At 46.5% G+C, this 15,839-nt stretch overlaps 1 protein-coding gene across 3 annotated transcripts in view; it reads left to right on the top strand.

Moving 5' to 3' along the window:
• Nucleotides 1-15,839, top strand: part of NTM (neurotrimin) — a 1,029,928-nt gene that overhangs the window by 562,384 nt on the left and 451,705 nt on the right. For 2 of the 3 annotated variants that reach the window (XM_040992636.1, XM_040992637.1), the window contains exon 1: nucleotides 12,400-12,809. In XM_040992636.1, the coding sequence (XP_040848570.1) occupies nucleotides 12,643-12,809 (167 nt within the window). In that variant the 5' untranslated portion in view covers nucleotides 12,400-12,642. Of the gene's footprint in view, nucleotides 1-12,399; nucleotides 12,810-15,839 lie in introns of those variants that run through there. The other variant, XM_040992635.1, reaches the window with a different exon arrangement.

The raw sequence follows: 15,839 nt of genomic DNA, 5'->3' as shown, positions 1-15,839 counted from the left end.
CTTCAAAGGTTAGAGATATTCATCAGACACCTCTAAACTAATAAGCCAGTGTGGCTCTGTCACCCATTAATTCATCTAAACTTTCCCTTGTCCTATTTAGAAATTATTTTTGCCTATGTAACCTTTTATATAGATTTGCTTGTTTTCATTGTTGTACTATCTTGATTTCTTAGGATTTTATTTTTTTTAATTTCAAGATAGAGTTTGGTCACTAAGGAAGGGTATACTCATCCTTTTTTTACATTTCACATATGCCAAATGCTTTCATTTTTTTAATCTTCCTTGATTTGAAAGTTCCTGCCAGCAAATCGTTTAATTTTTGAATTTTTCCCAGCTGTGCCATTCACTTAACTGCGAAAACTATTTTTCCAAGCCTATTATGTGCCAGACATTGTGTCAGGCTTCATGAATATAGCAGAGAAAAAAATCAGAAATTAAACCATTACAAAGCCTTATGAATATTATGAAAAATTACGGTGCCATGGGCTATGCCCTCTTAGAATGGAATAATCACAGTGAGACATTTGTGAGGCGGATTGAACTGAAAGGGCGTTTACCACTTAGCCAGCACAACGTGCGACTGCTTCTCTAGGCAAAATGGCAGCACATGCACAGACTCCAGGTGGAGAAGAAAGAACCTTGGAGTAACTAAAATAATAAAATGATACAGAATGACTCATAACAGAGGGAGTGGTTGGAGAGAACAATGAAAATCCGCAGAGACAACAGCATGGGGTTCAGACAGCACATAAATGATTGGGAGCTTTATTCAAATTGCAGTGGAGAGTCACTAATGATTTAATAAGGAGAACGATAGGGTCAGATTTCAGGCAAAGAGTCCTATCGGTGGAGGGCTGGAAATATATCTACCAAGAGCAGATGGAGGACAGTCATGGAAGAGGGAATTTCTGCAAATACAGAAAAGAAACTCAGCAAATATGCTGGCCTGTGCAGGGGTACAATGCTTTAGAATAAGAATTGAGAGAGAGAGAGAGAGAGAGAGTGAGAATCCGTGTTTAAAAGCAGAAGGGAAAACAAATAAAAGTGACTTGATTTCTGACTCCAGCAACTGTGTGTGTGAAGCCCCTTTGTAATTTGTGAGCTACATTGATCATTTGTGTAAGCAATATTTGAATATTTTATGCAGTGCAATTTTGAGTAAAGGTAGCATCGCTTTGTGGCTTTTTTTTCCAGTACTCTTCTAATATTCATACCTTTTAAAAGATTCATTTGTTTAGTTGAAAGACAGAGTAAGAGACACGGAGAGGGAAAGAACCACTCTCTGATTTACTTCCCCAAATGTCCATGACGGCAGGAATTTGGCCAGTCCAAAGCCAGGAGTTTCTCCAGGGTCTTCCACATAGGTGCCAGGGCCCAGGGACTTGGGTCATTGTCAAGCATTCCCAGGCACATTAGCATGGACATAGATTGGAAGTAGAGCAGCCGGGACTCAAACTGGCACCCTTACAGGAAGAAGTTGCCACAGGCAGCAGTTTTACATACTACACCACATTGGTCAGCCGGGTACTCAAACTTTTCCTGTAAGAGCTTCACTAACAGTTTTTTTTTTCTAACTGAAGTCCTTTTTATGTCTACCAAAAATGGCCTATAGTATCATACTCTGAAAGGTATCCTAAGCACCAGAACTTGGGAACCCCACATCACTCGCTTATTCCACTGTCAAGATCTCAGCACCTTATAATAACATTTAGATTATGCTTCCTAAAGTAGTTTACATTGCACTTGTCCACTGTCTGCATATTCATATAACTGTGGATTAGTCGCAGCTTATCCATGCCAGTTGATTTAATTACTTAAGGGAACCTAACATCTTCAGCAAACTTGGAGTTCTTTATGAATCCCTTTGACAGATCATCAGGCAAAAAACATTGAATCTGATTTGTCCTGGCAACTGTCCCCTAGGGAAGCTAGTATTAATATTGCTCCATGGAGAACTGTGCCAATCTACGCTTGATTTGTGTCTTAGCTTGAAGCTAGTTCTCTGCATTTAAAAAAAAGGATTGTCTTCTTATTATCCACTTATTTCGAAGGCATCTTTGATCCTGACATCTTGTCAAAACTGTTGTGAAAGCTGAGGTAAATTATTTTTATATGTTGTGCCTGTTCGTGCGCACGCACATACATGCACACACACTCTTAACACTCTTTCCATTCTCCTACCCTCAGGCTCATAACTATCCAAGCTCTAGGTAAACCCACTCATCTGAGCTGCCTCTAGGTTGTTTAGACTTTCTCACTATCTGCAGCGTCACCTGTGAGTCAAGGAAAGCATTCACAAGATGTGGGATCATTGTTCTCTTTTGGGAGGAAACACCCATGTCACCTCCAAGATTAGGGGAAAGTAAGGGCTCCAATACTTCACTGGGAAGTTTACCACTTTGCTGTTGAAAATCTGAAGCCCTCAAAATAATATAGACGAATGAATGGATAAGGCAAAATCAGAATAAGTCACAAACATATGGCACTGCATTTCATTATGTCTTGAATTTCTAAAGGTCAATCAAATAAAGACTAGAGATGCAAAGAATACAGAGGATTTCTAAATCCTGAAGTTGCGGTAAGGATTGTGCAGCCTCTTTAGTCAACATGACAGTGATGGAAGTCAGGAAGAGAAAAGGAAGTGGGATGGTTTGTGTATCAGATCAGTCAGAAATACAAAGCAACTTGACTTCTATAGCAGTCAATTTCAAACCTTCCACAAGCAAACAGTGCAGCTGATGTTTAGCTCTCTTACAAAGGTGCGGGATGCCCTCCCAGCTGCCCCCCTCCGCAATGGTGCTGCACAGTCCCCTTCCCACGTCTCATCTGTGATTTCACCTCTGTCCTAGGAGATGCCAGGTTGATCCTGAACATTTCTAAACAAGCTTTCATGAAGGAAACCTTCCCACACCCCAAGGTGGAATATTTCATCTCCCACTTCCCTAAGGACATTCCAGAGTTTCTCTTGTTTGGAGTATTGGTTGAAACCTATTCCAATTGCTGAATGAGGGATTTGTCTCATGAATCAAGCTACCTCAAAGAATTAGTGATTCTGTGTGTGTATGTGTGGGGGCAGGGTATAAATGTAAATATGCCATAATCACAGCAAAATAACATCCCAGAGATTCAGGCAGGACCACACTTATAATAAAAAATATTGATTGATTTCAAGGCTAGCAAAGATCAGTTCTAACCAATTACACTCTCGTTGCCCCTTCTAAAGCAGCATGACTCAGAGATTATTTCACAGCTCTTGGTCTTTTATATACAACTGCTATTATAAAACACACTATGTGACACATAATATTATTTATATATGTGTATATGCATACATGCGGGTATGGAATTTGCTATGAACCCTAAATGGCTTATTTCAGGAGGGACAGAGACAAATACAGCAGAAGGTGTCTGAGACACAAGATCCGAAAGAGCAAATTATTAACGGAAGGGAGGGGACAAAGATCAGATTATAAAGAATAAGGAGAGGGAGGAAGACACAGGAAGCACAGAATGCTCCCTTGCCAGAGACAGGAAAAAAAAGAAATAAACTCCACCAAGCCCAAGGAGAGATTAAACACAGCCCCTAGCCCAGCTGACCTTTAAGGACTTCTCATTGTGACATTCAGATAGCCTAGCCTTACAAGGAAAACTTAAATATTCTCTTTATGGCTCAATGCCTAGTTCAGACTACGATCGACATAGCCAGGTCCCAGTTAGACTTTAGGGGAAGATTCCCAAATGGGCAATTAATATAGATTTAATAGGACAGTTACTGTAAGTTTAAATAAATGCCAGTTAAATATTAACAGCATATTTATTGAAGATTAGCACTGCTGGTTGCATTATGGGACTTTCTTTTCCTTAAAGAAACCCTTTATCGGAAGACTTTTCATCATCTTGACTCTTTCATCAGCCTGTCTTCGAGTCAGGGCAGTTCTTTAACGGCTGCAAGGAGGAGTTTTCTGAATTCAGAAGTGGACACCCTGGTGTGTGGAAAAGGGAAGGGTACAAAGGGAGGAGCCAATGCAGGGTTCTTGCAGGTATTGCTTCTGAGGAGAATGTTGAGCAATGTTGGGTCGAGACATTGGAGTTTCTGTAGTTTGGGAATTTATCTTCTTAGAACCTCCCAATGAGAAGGCAAGGGGAAGACAGACCTGGAGAAGCCTAGCTGCTATGAAGCAGCAGTTGTGGGGTGGGCCTGAATTCAAGACCATGGACCCTAAGGTTCAGGTCCAAGCTGTTTTCTTACTCTAGAATTCATCTCAAAAGTCTTCAAAAGGTCTTGTCATTTATGACAACTGGATCCATACTTAAGTGTTCAAGTTAATTAAATTGAATGTCGGCAGCATGGACATTTGGCATAGTAGTAAAGCTGGAGTTTGGGAAACCCACATCCCATGTTAGTCCTTAGAGTCAAGTCCTAGCTTCACTCCTGATTCCAATGCAATGTGTGTCCTGGGAGGCAGCAAGTGATGGCCTCCAAGCTTGGGTTCCTGCCACGCATATAGGAGACTCAAATTGAAATCCTGGTCCCTGACTGATGCTAGGCCCTGCCACAGTCATTGTGCATTTGAAGAGTGAACCAGTTGATGGATGATCTCAGTTTTTTTTTTCTCTCTGTTTCTCAAATAAGACTAATAATTTTTAAATGCTGCCTCTTCTGGTTTTGCTATTTTCTGAAGAACAAGCAGTGGGGCCTCAAAAATGAGTAGATTTTTTTAAAGGAAAGATTTGTTTATTTTTACAGAAAGGCAGATTTACTGAAAGAAAGGGATTCAGACAAAAAGATCTTCCATCACACTGGTTCACTCCCCTAATGGTCGCTATGACTACAGTTAAGCTAAACTGAAACTGTGAGCTGGGAACTTCTTCCTGGTCTCCTACCTCTTTGCAGGGACCCAAGCCCTGGAACCACTCTTCACTTGTTTCCCAGGTCATAAGCGAAGAGCCGAATGGGCATGAACTGGTGTCCATATGGAATGCCAGAACTTTCAGGCAGAGAATTAGCTGGTTGTACCACCATGGAGACCCCTAAATGAGTAGCTACTAAAGAAGGATAGAAATAACAGCAAGTTGATTAGAGATAAGGGGTGTAGAAGTGGTGTGAAGCTAGCTTCCTCCAACAGTGAATCTGGGGTCTGAAATTTTGAGTTTGAGTTTAGTATGTTTTGCCATCCAAAGGTCTGTTTCTGATTTCTGGCTGGGCTGTGCCTTGTAGACACAAGAAGTGCTGTTCATGTCTGTCCAATAGAAGGCTAATCTGAGCCCTTTCAGGGTTGTAGAATTCAGGCAACCGGTGGCAGCGCAGGACGTTTAAATTACCTAACTCATCTGCAAAATGGACTTGAGCATGTCAGGTCTTGCATGGTCAAGGGAGAGTTGATTTTTGGTCATCAGCAATTTATAAGCAAAGAAGAACCCAGAGGTTTGTGGGAGGAAGTGAGAGAGCATGGCATCTTTTGTGAGAAGAAAAGCACCCCATCTTACTTTCAGATTATTTCATCCTCTTTCCAGCATATATGGGGTTGTGACAAAACAAAGTTCCCAGATAGAAAAAACAAAAACAAACAAACAAAAAAACATGGCCTGTCCCTCTAGCACAGGCTCCTTCCCACAGACCTGAATTCTGCATGCTCAAGGCTGCCACCAGGGAGGAAGTTGGCGTGCTCATTGGTCTTTCTGCTGGTGCTGGTATATGGTTGAGCTGCTTCCTCTTGCTGACCACCTCTCAACTTGAGGATTTGCCTGGGCATCTGGAATGAATCCCTGCGATGTGAGTACTGCGTGTGCTTCCTGGGCCAGAGCCCTGAATGCTGCTCCTGACCTCTGCAGGACCACCAGGGCAAGGGAAGCAAGTGCTGCACTCCACAGGCAGCACTGCTGGACTCAGCGTGTAGGACACAAGCCCCTTCTCCACCACCGTCACCTCGACAGCCATTGATTGTCTCACTTCCCCATCTCCTCAATCCTTTCTGGTGGGCGATATTGGTATAAATGAGGCTAGCTCATGTTCCCAAAGCCATGGTCTTTCTTAATCCATCAATATAAGGAGGCATCAGAAAAATTGTAGAAATGATTGTTGTACAGAAATCCATGGATTTCAAAATATTGCCCCAAACACTTTCTCGATTCACTTTTTACAAACTTCCTCAGTGTCCTCATCCACATTGAATGGTTCAATGAGTATGCAAGCACAGCATGATGATGGGACTGGAGCTTTCCGATGAGATGTGGAATGCATTAGAGTCATCTGCTTTCAGCTTGTTGATTTATGTATGTACGTACTTATGTATGACATATGTATATATGTATGTATGTATGTATTAGCGGTTTTTGCAGACGTTTATTCATTTGAAATTAAGTGACACATAGAAGCACACACAAACACAGACTCAAACACACACATAAAGATTCCACCCAGTGGTTCATGCCCCTAAAAAGCCACAATGGGTCAGAAACTGTATGCTGGTCTCCCACAGTGGATGGCAGAGACTTGAGATCCTTGAAGCATCAGCCATCTCCTTGAGCCATCTCCCAGAAACATCAGAAGGCAACCTGATCTGAAGCCAAGTAGCTGGGACTCAAGCCACTGGCACTGCAGGCTATGGATTAGCCCTCTGCATCACAGCAACTGTCTTGCCCCCACCACTGGCCATGCTTCTCAGTTTGAGTGAGGTTGGTTCTGGTATGCTTGGTTGTATAATGCAGATATATCATTCGGTCTAGGCTGCCAATGCAACTGCAGGCAGGGCTTGAAATGCAATATATCTACAGCAGCTAATTTTTATGTTGATAATTTCATATGGCCTATGAATGATGTTATAAATATCCAATTGACCCTTGGCAGAACAAAGGGTCCCTGCCCCTGGGCAAACATAGGCAAAACCTTCAAAGGCAGGTTCATTTTGTACTCTTTGTTATGCTGTTCCCTGCCCACAGCGCCTTCCCCTCACCCCCTCCTCACATTAAGCCTCCATTTAACCCCATTGCCTTGGGGAAGCATTTCTTGTTCTTCCAGTTCAATAAGAAGATTCTGTTCTATGCTTCCACGTCACAGTGCTTATCATGGAATCCCCAGTACAGCAGAATTCTTTGCTTAATGTCCATCACCCGAGCTAGACAGTGTGCTTTAGGAGGGTGAGGCCTCATGGGACATGCTTTTAATTCTCATTCTCTGCTTTGGCAACCCTGAGTATGCCTGGAATACAGGTGCACTAGGAAGATAATTTCTTTCCTACATTTAGGAATGCTCAAGAACACGCACACCTATTTAATGTCTCTTTGAAGGGAAGCAAGAGAACCAAAGTCATACTTGGAAATTTGACCTAGTAGCAGAGTGGAGTCTATTATGACTTTACTGTTCATAAATATCAATACAAATAAAGCACTGGCCAGCCCAGTGGCACCAGGCAAGCATCACCGCCAGTGCAGGACTATGCCTTTTATTCTTGCCCCTCCAGATCTCAGTGCAGCTCCTGGTACATGTTAGAATTCCCAAGTTTAAAAAAAAAAAAAACAGAACTTAACTGAACAATTGAGTGCCTGATGCGACATGGAGCAGTGAAAGCATCAGATTCCTCTTCACCGCAGGTGAAGCTGCAAAAGTGGATGTTTAGATACTCAACACTGAAGAAGCGACTTGGAATAAGAGCCAGGAGACATGAGTTCTAGTCTTGCTTTGCCAACGTTTGACTTGATGCTCCTCTGACAATGAATCCTTCCTCCTGGACTTATGAAATGAGTCAGTTCCACCAAATATCTGGCTAGCCTCCTTTAAGATGTATCATTCTGTAATTCATTGAGTCTAGAGTCTTCTTTCCACTTGAGACATAGAGAAGAAAGACTGGCCAAAGGGCTCCTGACTTTTAGGGTGTGTCCTTGTCTTCCTCCACATCCCTTTTGACCCATTCACACTCCTTCCCCATGTCTCTGTCTATTCTAATTTTTCCACCCATCATGTCTCTGCTCTCTGTATGTCAAGAAGTTCCCTGACTTTCAGGATTCCTGGATACACTGCTTCTCACTCTTCTTTTGTTCTTCTCCTTCTTCTCCATTCTGTTCTTTATCTCTTTTATCTCCCTGGACTCCTCCCCCATTCCCATGATGCCATTTCATTGTTCCTGCTGGAAACTGAACATGCTGAATATTAGCCCAAATGAACAGAAAAATTATTTCCACCCCACATTCATAAAGGAAGGAAAAAAAAACCATATACACATAGTTTCCTGGAGCCCAGTCCTTCCCCACTGTCCCTAGAGATGTCTCTTTATCCAGATGTGCACTACTACTCCTGATTAAATCCTCCCATATCTATTTGATGTCACATCAGTTTCCAGCTGCTCTACAGTTCTCCTTTTTCCTTCCTGTGCTCCGATTTGATTTCTCCACCAGGAGAGGGGGCCTTTAGCCTTTTTAGAAGAGAAGCCGAAGCAGAATGTCTTAAGCAAGTGTTCCTGTCTTGGTTTCCTGTGCGTGTGTGTGTGTGTACATGAATGCACATGTGAGAGAGAGAGAGAGAGAGAGAGAGAGAGAAAGAGTGTGTGTAAGCGAGCGCTATGGCTTTTTAGTTAACTCCAGATTGCTGTAACAAATAGATAGTAACATCAAAACTGTAGCTGATTTGCTTCATGTGGGGAATTGTTCCCCATTCCCACCAAGTCTCAGTCTCCATTCCTTCTTTCAGAAGGCCCCATACACTCTTTCCTTACCTGTAACTGCACTTCGGGGTTTGCATGCAACCTCTTCTCCTGTCCCCTCTGTAGTCTTCCCAAGATTTTTAAAGGGGTTGTGATTATTTTCTCTCTCTCTCTGTCTCTCTCTGTGTATGAGTTTGAAAGGCATTGTCCTATAGATATTTTTATAACCTGAAGCAATTACAGCTGTCAGCACAGACACAAGCTGTGACAAGTTGATTTATGTGTACAGTATATGTGTATGCAAGTAGGAAGGCAGGAAGAGCGGGAGACGGGTGGGGGTGGGGATGAGGTACAGGTAGTGTTTGTTAGGAGCCTGCTTTCCAGAAGGCAGAGAGGAAGTTGTTTCTATAAAGAATACAAATAATGAAATAGCTCTGGCTGTCATCCCTTTTTCATTAACTTGGATATGCTGGGAAAAATAAAATAAATCCAGCAGTTTTTATGAAGCAGGAGACAGGATAGAAGATAAGCCACTAAGTGTTGGTTATATTTAGGGATTAAGGGACGGAAAGGGGAGGTGACACACAATTTTGATCTCCATCATTCCATACCAGTTCAATAGCAGCTTCAATTGAGATGCATTCAGTCTTGTTAATTGCGTTAATATCACCGACCTTTTGTCCTTTGGTATCCCTGGACCCACAGAGCAGCAAAGTGTTACTGTCCACCGTGAGAGCCACCGAGGGAACTACTGGGTGTCCTGCTGGTAATCGCTGGGATACAAAGAGAGAGAGATGGTTTGGCAGCCTCAGACCAACCACGTGCAGAGTGGTGTAAACCAAACGTGTTAAAGAACCTGGACGATGAATCATTTTTCTGTCCAGCTGTAGTAATGAAGCGGCGGCTGGGAAGATGTGTTAATAAAGCCATTTCCATCTGAAATGGATTTCTAAGTATGCTCCTGGAGAGTTAATCATGTCTGTGGGTCCCTTGGGATGGCCCGTTGTCGTCATTATCCCCATTCTTAGATGCAAAAACTGATGCTCATTTGTATCTGCCTGGGAATTAGATGCAAGAAACAGAATTAGAATTTATCATCAGAGACACCATCCCTGCGATGCTCAGGCTGTAGGGAAAAAGACTCTGTCGTCTGTGATGTGATTGGAGGAAGGAAGAGTGGAGGAATAAGGGGAATGGTTGACCTGGATGGATGGATTACTCGAGGTGATGGTTTGGCTTTTGGAGAAGAAACAGAAATTGAGCAGATGGAAAGTTGGGGGACACAATGGCACGTCTTCTCTCTGCTGTCATCTAACATCTTCATCATTCCATCTCTTATTCCACAAGCCTCCATTGGCAAAGGAAGGCAAAATGGGATCTTGAAAGAATGCACTAGTGTTTGGGTTAATTTTCCTCTTTTCCTTTAAGAACTATAAATGGCACCCTTCTGCTTTCATGCAGATGCAGTAAGAGCCATAAGCTGACAAACGGCCCCAGTGGACAAGATGGCCAGATGGTTTCCTTGGGAATCTGCTATCAGTAAAAGCCACCAAAGAAGATGAGAAAAGTGGCCTAGTGATGAACTAATGCCAAGTGTTTTGCCATCTTTATTGTGAAGTTGCTGTACTTTTCCCAGCTGAGCATGATCTGGTCAGCAGTTAAAAGAGAAAGGCTCCGTTTCTCAGCCTGTCTTGTGACACTCTGGAGATTAGCCACCACACCTCCAATGCCTGTCTCTTTAGACAAGTGCATGTGAGGGTTAATGACGGACGACATGCTAGTATCACCTCCAGCATGTCATCCGTGGGAGTGATTGGAGCTGCCCTGAAGCTGCAAGGCTGTTTGAAGCACAAAGACCCTGTCTCAGTGCAGGAGAGATTGACCCTCAATGCTTCAGCCCCCTGCTTGCCGTTGGATGGCTTTAGGGAAGGACGCTTTTCTTGTTACTTACTTATTTTTTTAAAATAGTTTCCCAGTTCGATTCTATTGAAAATCCAGCCAGAAACACACACCCAGTGTTCTCTCTCCTCTGTCCCAGATGGAGGATTCAGGTCAGTGCTGGGAGCCCAGATGTGGGGATCCCCGAGATGAGTCTGTATTAGTGTCAACGCTGCCGTGCGGGCTGGGGTGTTGAGTGCTTGTCTGGGGCCCAGGGGTGAGCTAGTACAGCAAATGTGTCAACTCCTCAGAGAGCTGAAGTCAAGGCAGGAATAACGGGCCAGCAGGCAGAGGGAAGCAAGTGGGGGATTCTAGAAAATCCAATCTTTTCCTAGGGTTTCAAAAATCTGTGAAACACAGCCCTTAGAGATGAGATCAGCTGTGTGAGAGCATGAAGCCCAGGAAAGCTTGGTGTGTGCAGCATAGGTAAAGCACGGTTCGTTGGCACACACACACACACACACACACACACACACACACACACCCCAGCAGCAGGCCTGGCGCCTCTAAATGTACACAGTGTCACAACTGTGTGACACTGCCATGCCACTATGCCTCTGTCACACACGGAAGGATTTTTGTGATTTTTGCTATATACATATATATATATATATATATTTTTTTTTTTTCTATGAGGAAGAGCTCTAATTTCCCAAGTGGCATCCAGTCCCTGGGGCATTAAGTCGCTTTCTTGGTGGGAGGTGCTGGAGGCATGGCTGTTGCACTATTAATGTAAATCAGGTCATCGAAACATCCTTCCAACACTAAATTAACTCGGAATGCTGACGGTCTGGATCTGAATTTTTAAAAGGGTACTGCTGCAAGGAGTCCCGTTCCTCATCAGTTAGTTTATGCCCCTTATGAAGCGTGTGAAGACTGCGTGCTTAACTTTGTCTCTCTTTTGGATTTCGAAGTGTCCGCTATTCAAGGCGGCAGCAAATGGTTAAACTCCCCGCCGCGCTCGTGCTTGGTCTCGCTCGGCGCGGCGGGGGTTAAGGTGGGCGCCCGCGCCCCGCGCCACGCGCCGCCGCGGCCAGGATGAGCGCGCCGTTCGCGCCGCCCGCCGCCCGCGCGCTCCGAGTCGGCTCCGGGAGAAAGTGGCGGTCAGGGATGGAGCCGCTGCCATGACAACCCCAGCGACCGGGGCCCGCGCGCGTCCGGGCTGCTCCCGGGAGGCAGGCGGCGCGGGGGCCGGGGGCGGCCGCTGAGCGTGGCGTCCGCGCGGCTCCGGTGCCGGCTGCGCCTCGCCTGTCCCCAGCGAGCCAGCGAGCGGCCGAGGCGCTCCGCTCCCTTCCCGCAGCGCCTGCCTCGTCGTCCTCCGCAGCGGCCACTGCCCCGCCGACACCGGCTAGACCCCGGCGGCTGCAGAGCGCGTCCGGGCTCCGAGGAAGTTGACCCAGGAGGCTGCGGCAGGAGCTGCGGGTGCGGATCGCACGAGGCCGGCGTGGTCGTCTCGTCCTCCTCTAGTCCCGCAGCCTCCCGCGGGCTGCCACTTTCCATCCGCTATTGTTGCAGACTGTTGGCTGGGGAGGGACCCAGGCTTCCTCCGAAACTTACAAAGAAAGTCTTGGATTGTCTTCCCACCCCAACCCCCCGGTCGGAACGCGGGGATCACACAGATCACCCCTGGGTATCTGGATGTTACCCAGGCCAGTCCCCTTCCGGCACCAAAGTGCTTACTGCTCTCCAAAGTGCCATATCTGAACTGCTCACGGGAAGAAGCGGCTCCTGAACCCTGCGCACGCCTCTGCACCTGCCTCGCGCCTGTCCTTTCTCGGCCACCTTCCCCGGCCCCGGCAGCGACGGAGAAAGCCACCCCCACCCCGCCCCTCTCTGGATGTCCTCCGTGGAAACTGGGTCTCCGCGACTGGCGAGCTGAGGCTGGATTTGGGAGCGGAATATCAGACTTGGAGGAGTCTGCGCGCTCTTCTGCGCGCGCCTCCCGAAAGCCGAGGGTTCTGTGCTCATTCTCGGAGCTCACTCTCCCCACCCCACCCACTTCCTGCGCTCGCCCGGGGGGCGTGTGCCGTGCCGTTGCCGGAGTTCTGGGAAGTTGCGGCCTTCGAGGATGGGGGTGTGTGGATACCTGTTCCTGTCCTGGAAGTGCCTCGTGGTCGTGTCTCTCAGGCTGCTGTTCCTTGTACCCACAGGAGTGCCCGTGCGCAGCGGAGATGCCACCTTCCCCAAAGCCATGGACAACGTGACGGTCCGGCAGGGGGAGAGCGCCACCCTCAGGTAGGGAGCTTCGGCTCTTGCACCAATTACTGATCTGCTTGGGTATGGTTGTGTGTGCAGGGGCGAGGGATGGAGGGGCAGGTGTGCAGGTGTGTGCACTGGAACCTGCCCCAGCTTGGCAGAGGGGTCACTAGGTCCCTTGGGCAACGTGTTTCAGGCGGAAGCTGAGCAAGTTGCCCAGAAATGTGATAGTCACAGGTGAACCTGCTCAGGTTATCCATGGGGAGCCGTGCCCCTACTGCTGGCCTCCTGGGCACCTGGACTTTTTAAGGATGAGAGGTGGCTGCAGGAGGGAGAGCCGCTGAGATGGACGGCAGGGGCTCCACCTGTGCCTAAACTGGTGACCGTGGTGCCTAGGAGCCTGCACACGTCTTGGTGGGGTCATTGAGTCCCAAAGGAGGAGGGCTGACTTGGCGAGAATGTCCTCTCTCTGGCCCTGAGATCATGCCCCTCCATTGCCTCCCATTCCAGGGGTGGGGGGCTCTAGGTCTCTGGCAGAACCACCGTGTTCTAAAGGGCCTCATGCTTTGCTGGGCTGCTTTCCTCTGTGAGCTGGTGGACACAGAAAGATGCTCTTTCCGGTCTGCATGTGGATTTTGAGGCTGAAGGTATCTGAGTTGTCCACGGAAAATATCATTTACTCTGGGAAACTGAGCTCCATTCATGCTGTACACCCAAGCAGTCTGTGCGAAATTGTCTACCCAGCAGGCACAAGGTAGACTCTGGGGTTCAGGCTTCCTCCAGAGTTTGAGAGACCACACCACTCACAGTAGGACAACATACTTTGTGATTGCAACGGGAAATTTCACTCTCTGGCATTTTCTTACAGGGTAATCATGAGGAAGAAGTTTAGATGGTTTGTGGAAATCATGCCTTCACTAAGTTTTCCAGATGGGGCAGTTGAAGTAATGACAAGGCCAAGTGGCCGTATCCTCACCTCTTGCAGATGAAGGCTGTTGGCAAGATGTCCCTGGAGCCTGCTGTCTTGGCCTCTTACGGTGATTCTGAGGTCAGGGTGTGTGTGCTCTGAGTCTCTGTGGCAATACCCACAGAACGTGGAGGAGTGGACATTCATCTGAGTTGCAAGAGCAGGGCTGAATGAGGTGTGTGACCAGGCAGCAGGCGTCCCGTGATCCTTTGTCTTTGGGAAGCTAGCTCTCGTGGCCACAGTGAGTTGCTACTCAGTCACTGGTTCATGAAATGTACTTCTTCCACTGTGCTCTGGAGGAAATGATTTTGGACAAAGGTGAAATGTGTAGCTGCCTCTGCTCTGAAAGGATTGTGTGCCTGCTGTAAAAAGGGATTTCATGACAGTTGCAAAGATGCAGCCAGTTCAGGCTACTGAAGTTGAAGCACAAAAATGATGTCTGAAACAGTACAGTCAATGGAATTTAAGCCGGTCCAGCTGCCTCCCTTGTCCCTGTTCTGGTTCGCAAGGAGGAACCCCCTCAGTGAGAAATATAGACATTCTCACGTGGGAAACATTTTAGATACAAATGAGATGATTGATTTCTTTTCGGGGAGGGCGGAAGACAGCTCTGTAAAGACTTGAAGATAGATAGCAAGAGGGCTTTCTCAGACAGGGATGCTTATGTTATAGGAAAGGTAAAGCGGACAGGAGTGGCTTGCATCCGTTCTCCCAAGGTGGCCGATTGAGGATCATGAGAATCAAGAGTCTCTGTAGGCAGCAGTGAGTCCGGCCCTGGGTGGGGTACGGTTTCTCGCTACAGTCTCACTCTCACGTGCTGGCTGGCTTCCTTAGCTTTGCCTTTCCTTCAGTGCTGCTTGTGTTCTCATCCCAAGAGGGGTGGGGTCTGTCTGTCTCTTTCAGGCCTGATGCTGGTTTGCATTTTTTTCTACACGCTTTCCACGTGCAAGTCTGGAGGAAGGAAGGACATGGTGGAGTTTCACTCCAGACCTTGCATCTGTCCCCACCCAAATTTGGACCCAGAAGGCTGTCCTGGAATGTGTCCTGCTATTCTGTGCCAGCTTCAGGGAAGAAGGCATGACCCTTACAGTGGACAGAGTCCTGCTGGGCAGAGGTCACCTGAGCTAGGACTTGACCATGGGTTTGTATTAGGAAGTGCATTGGGTGCCATGTAACAGGCACTTGCAGAGAGGAGGTACTTTTTGGATCACTCTCATTCTCTGAGGCAATGAAGCCAGTAAGGGCTGCTTTGTTGGGACTACACTTTCCTGGAGTAGTAAACCCTGGAATTCTCAAGCAGAGGCACTGTATTTTCTGGTTGTGCAGACAGGCAAGGAGGAAATGCAGACTGTATTTTGTTTGCATAACAATGGCTAAATTTGCATGTGTACTGATTCTGGGTTGTGATGATGTAGGGTCCCAGGTTATTTTATTTTCACTTTTTATTTGATGTGCAGGAGATGTGGGTCTCTCCTTCTTCCCCCTCCTTTTTGTTTTCTCTTTTGGCCGTTCATATGACCGCACTCTAAGGAACCACGATGAGTGGAGCCCAGCTTGTCCCTGGGAGCCACCCTAGCCACCATCCTTCTCTCTGAGGGTAATGGTCCTGATGTTGCTTGTAGTTTTCTCCACAACCAGCAGAGGACTTTTTGCTCTAGTTTCATTTTGTTCTGCTTTGTTCTCACCAATATAATTTCCTGAAGATCTTTTCCAATCTCCAAAGAATAAGTGCTTCAGCAGCAAATTCAAATGTGAGGGAACTTTTAAAAAATGTCTTACTTTATCCAATTAACTCTAATGATCCTTGAAGAGATACCGGGAAACCTTACACCTAACAAGTCATCCACAGCCTGCAAAGAATCACAAATAATGTGCAATCTCCCACTCCTGCCCTGTGCTGATACGCTGTATACATATGTTTTTAAGGGTGAGGTTACATCATAAAGAATCTACAGTAATACTGCTAGGCAAGGCTGGTTGAGCATTCAGTGTGTGAGGGAGTGTGTGCTTTATATCTCAACCCAGTCATTCCGACCACATAACCGTGCTTACGTTGAGTGACAACCCTGTAATACACATGCTGTTGCTATGCCCATCTTGCA

Source organism: Ochotona curzoniae, unplaced genomic scaffold (genome assembly GCF_017591425.1).
Source record: "Ochotona curzoniae isolate NIBS_2020 unplaced genomic scaffold, NIBS_Ocur_1.0 contig_832, whole genome shotgun sequence".
Taxonomy (NCBI): Eukaryota; Metazoa; Chordata; class Mammalia; order Lagomorpha; family Ochotonidae; genus Ochotona; species Ochotona curzoniae.
The sequence above is the reverse complement of the archived record's forward strand: the minus strand, read 5'-3'. Positions and strand labels throughout refer to the sequence as shown.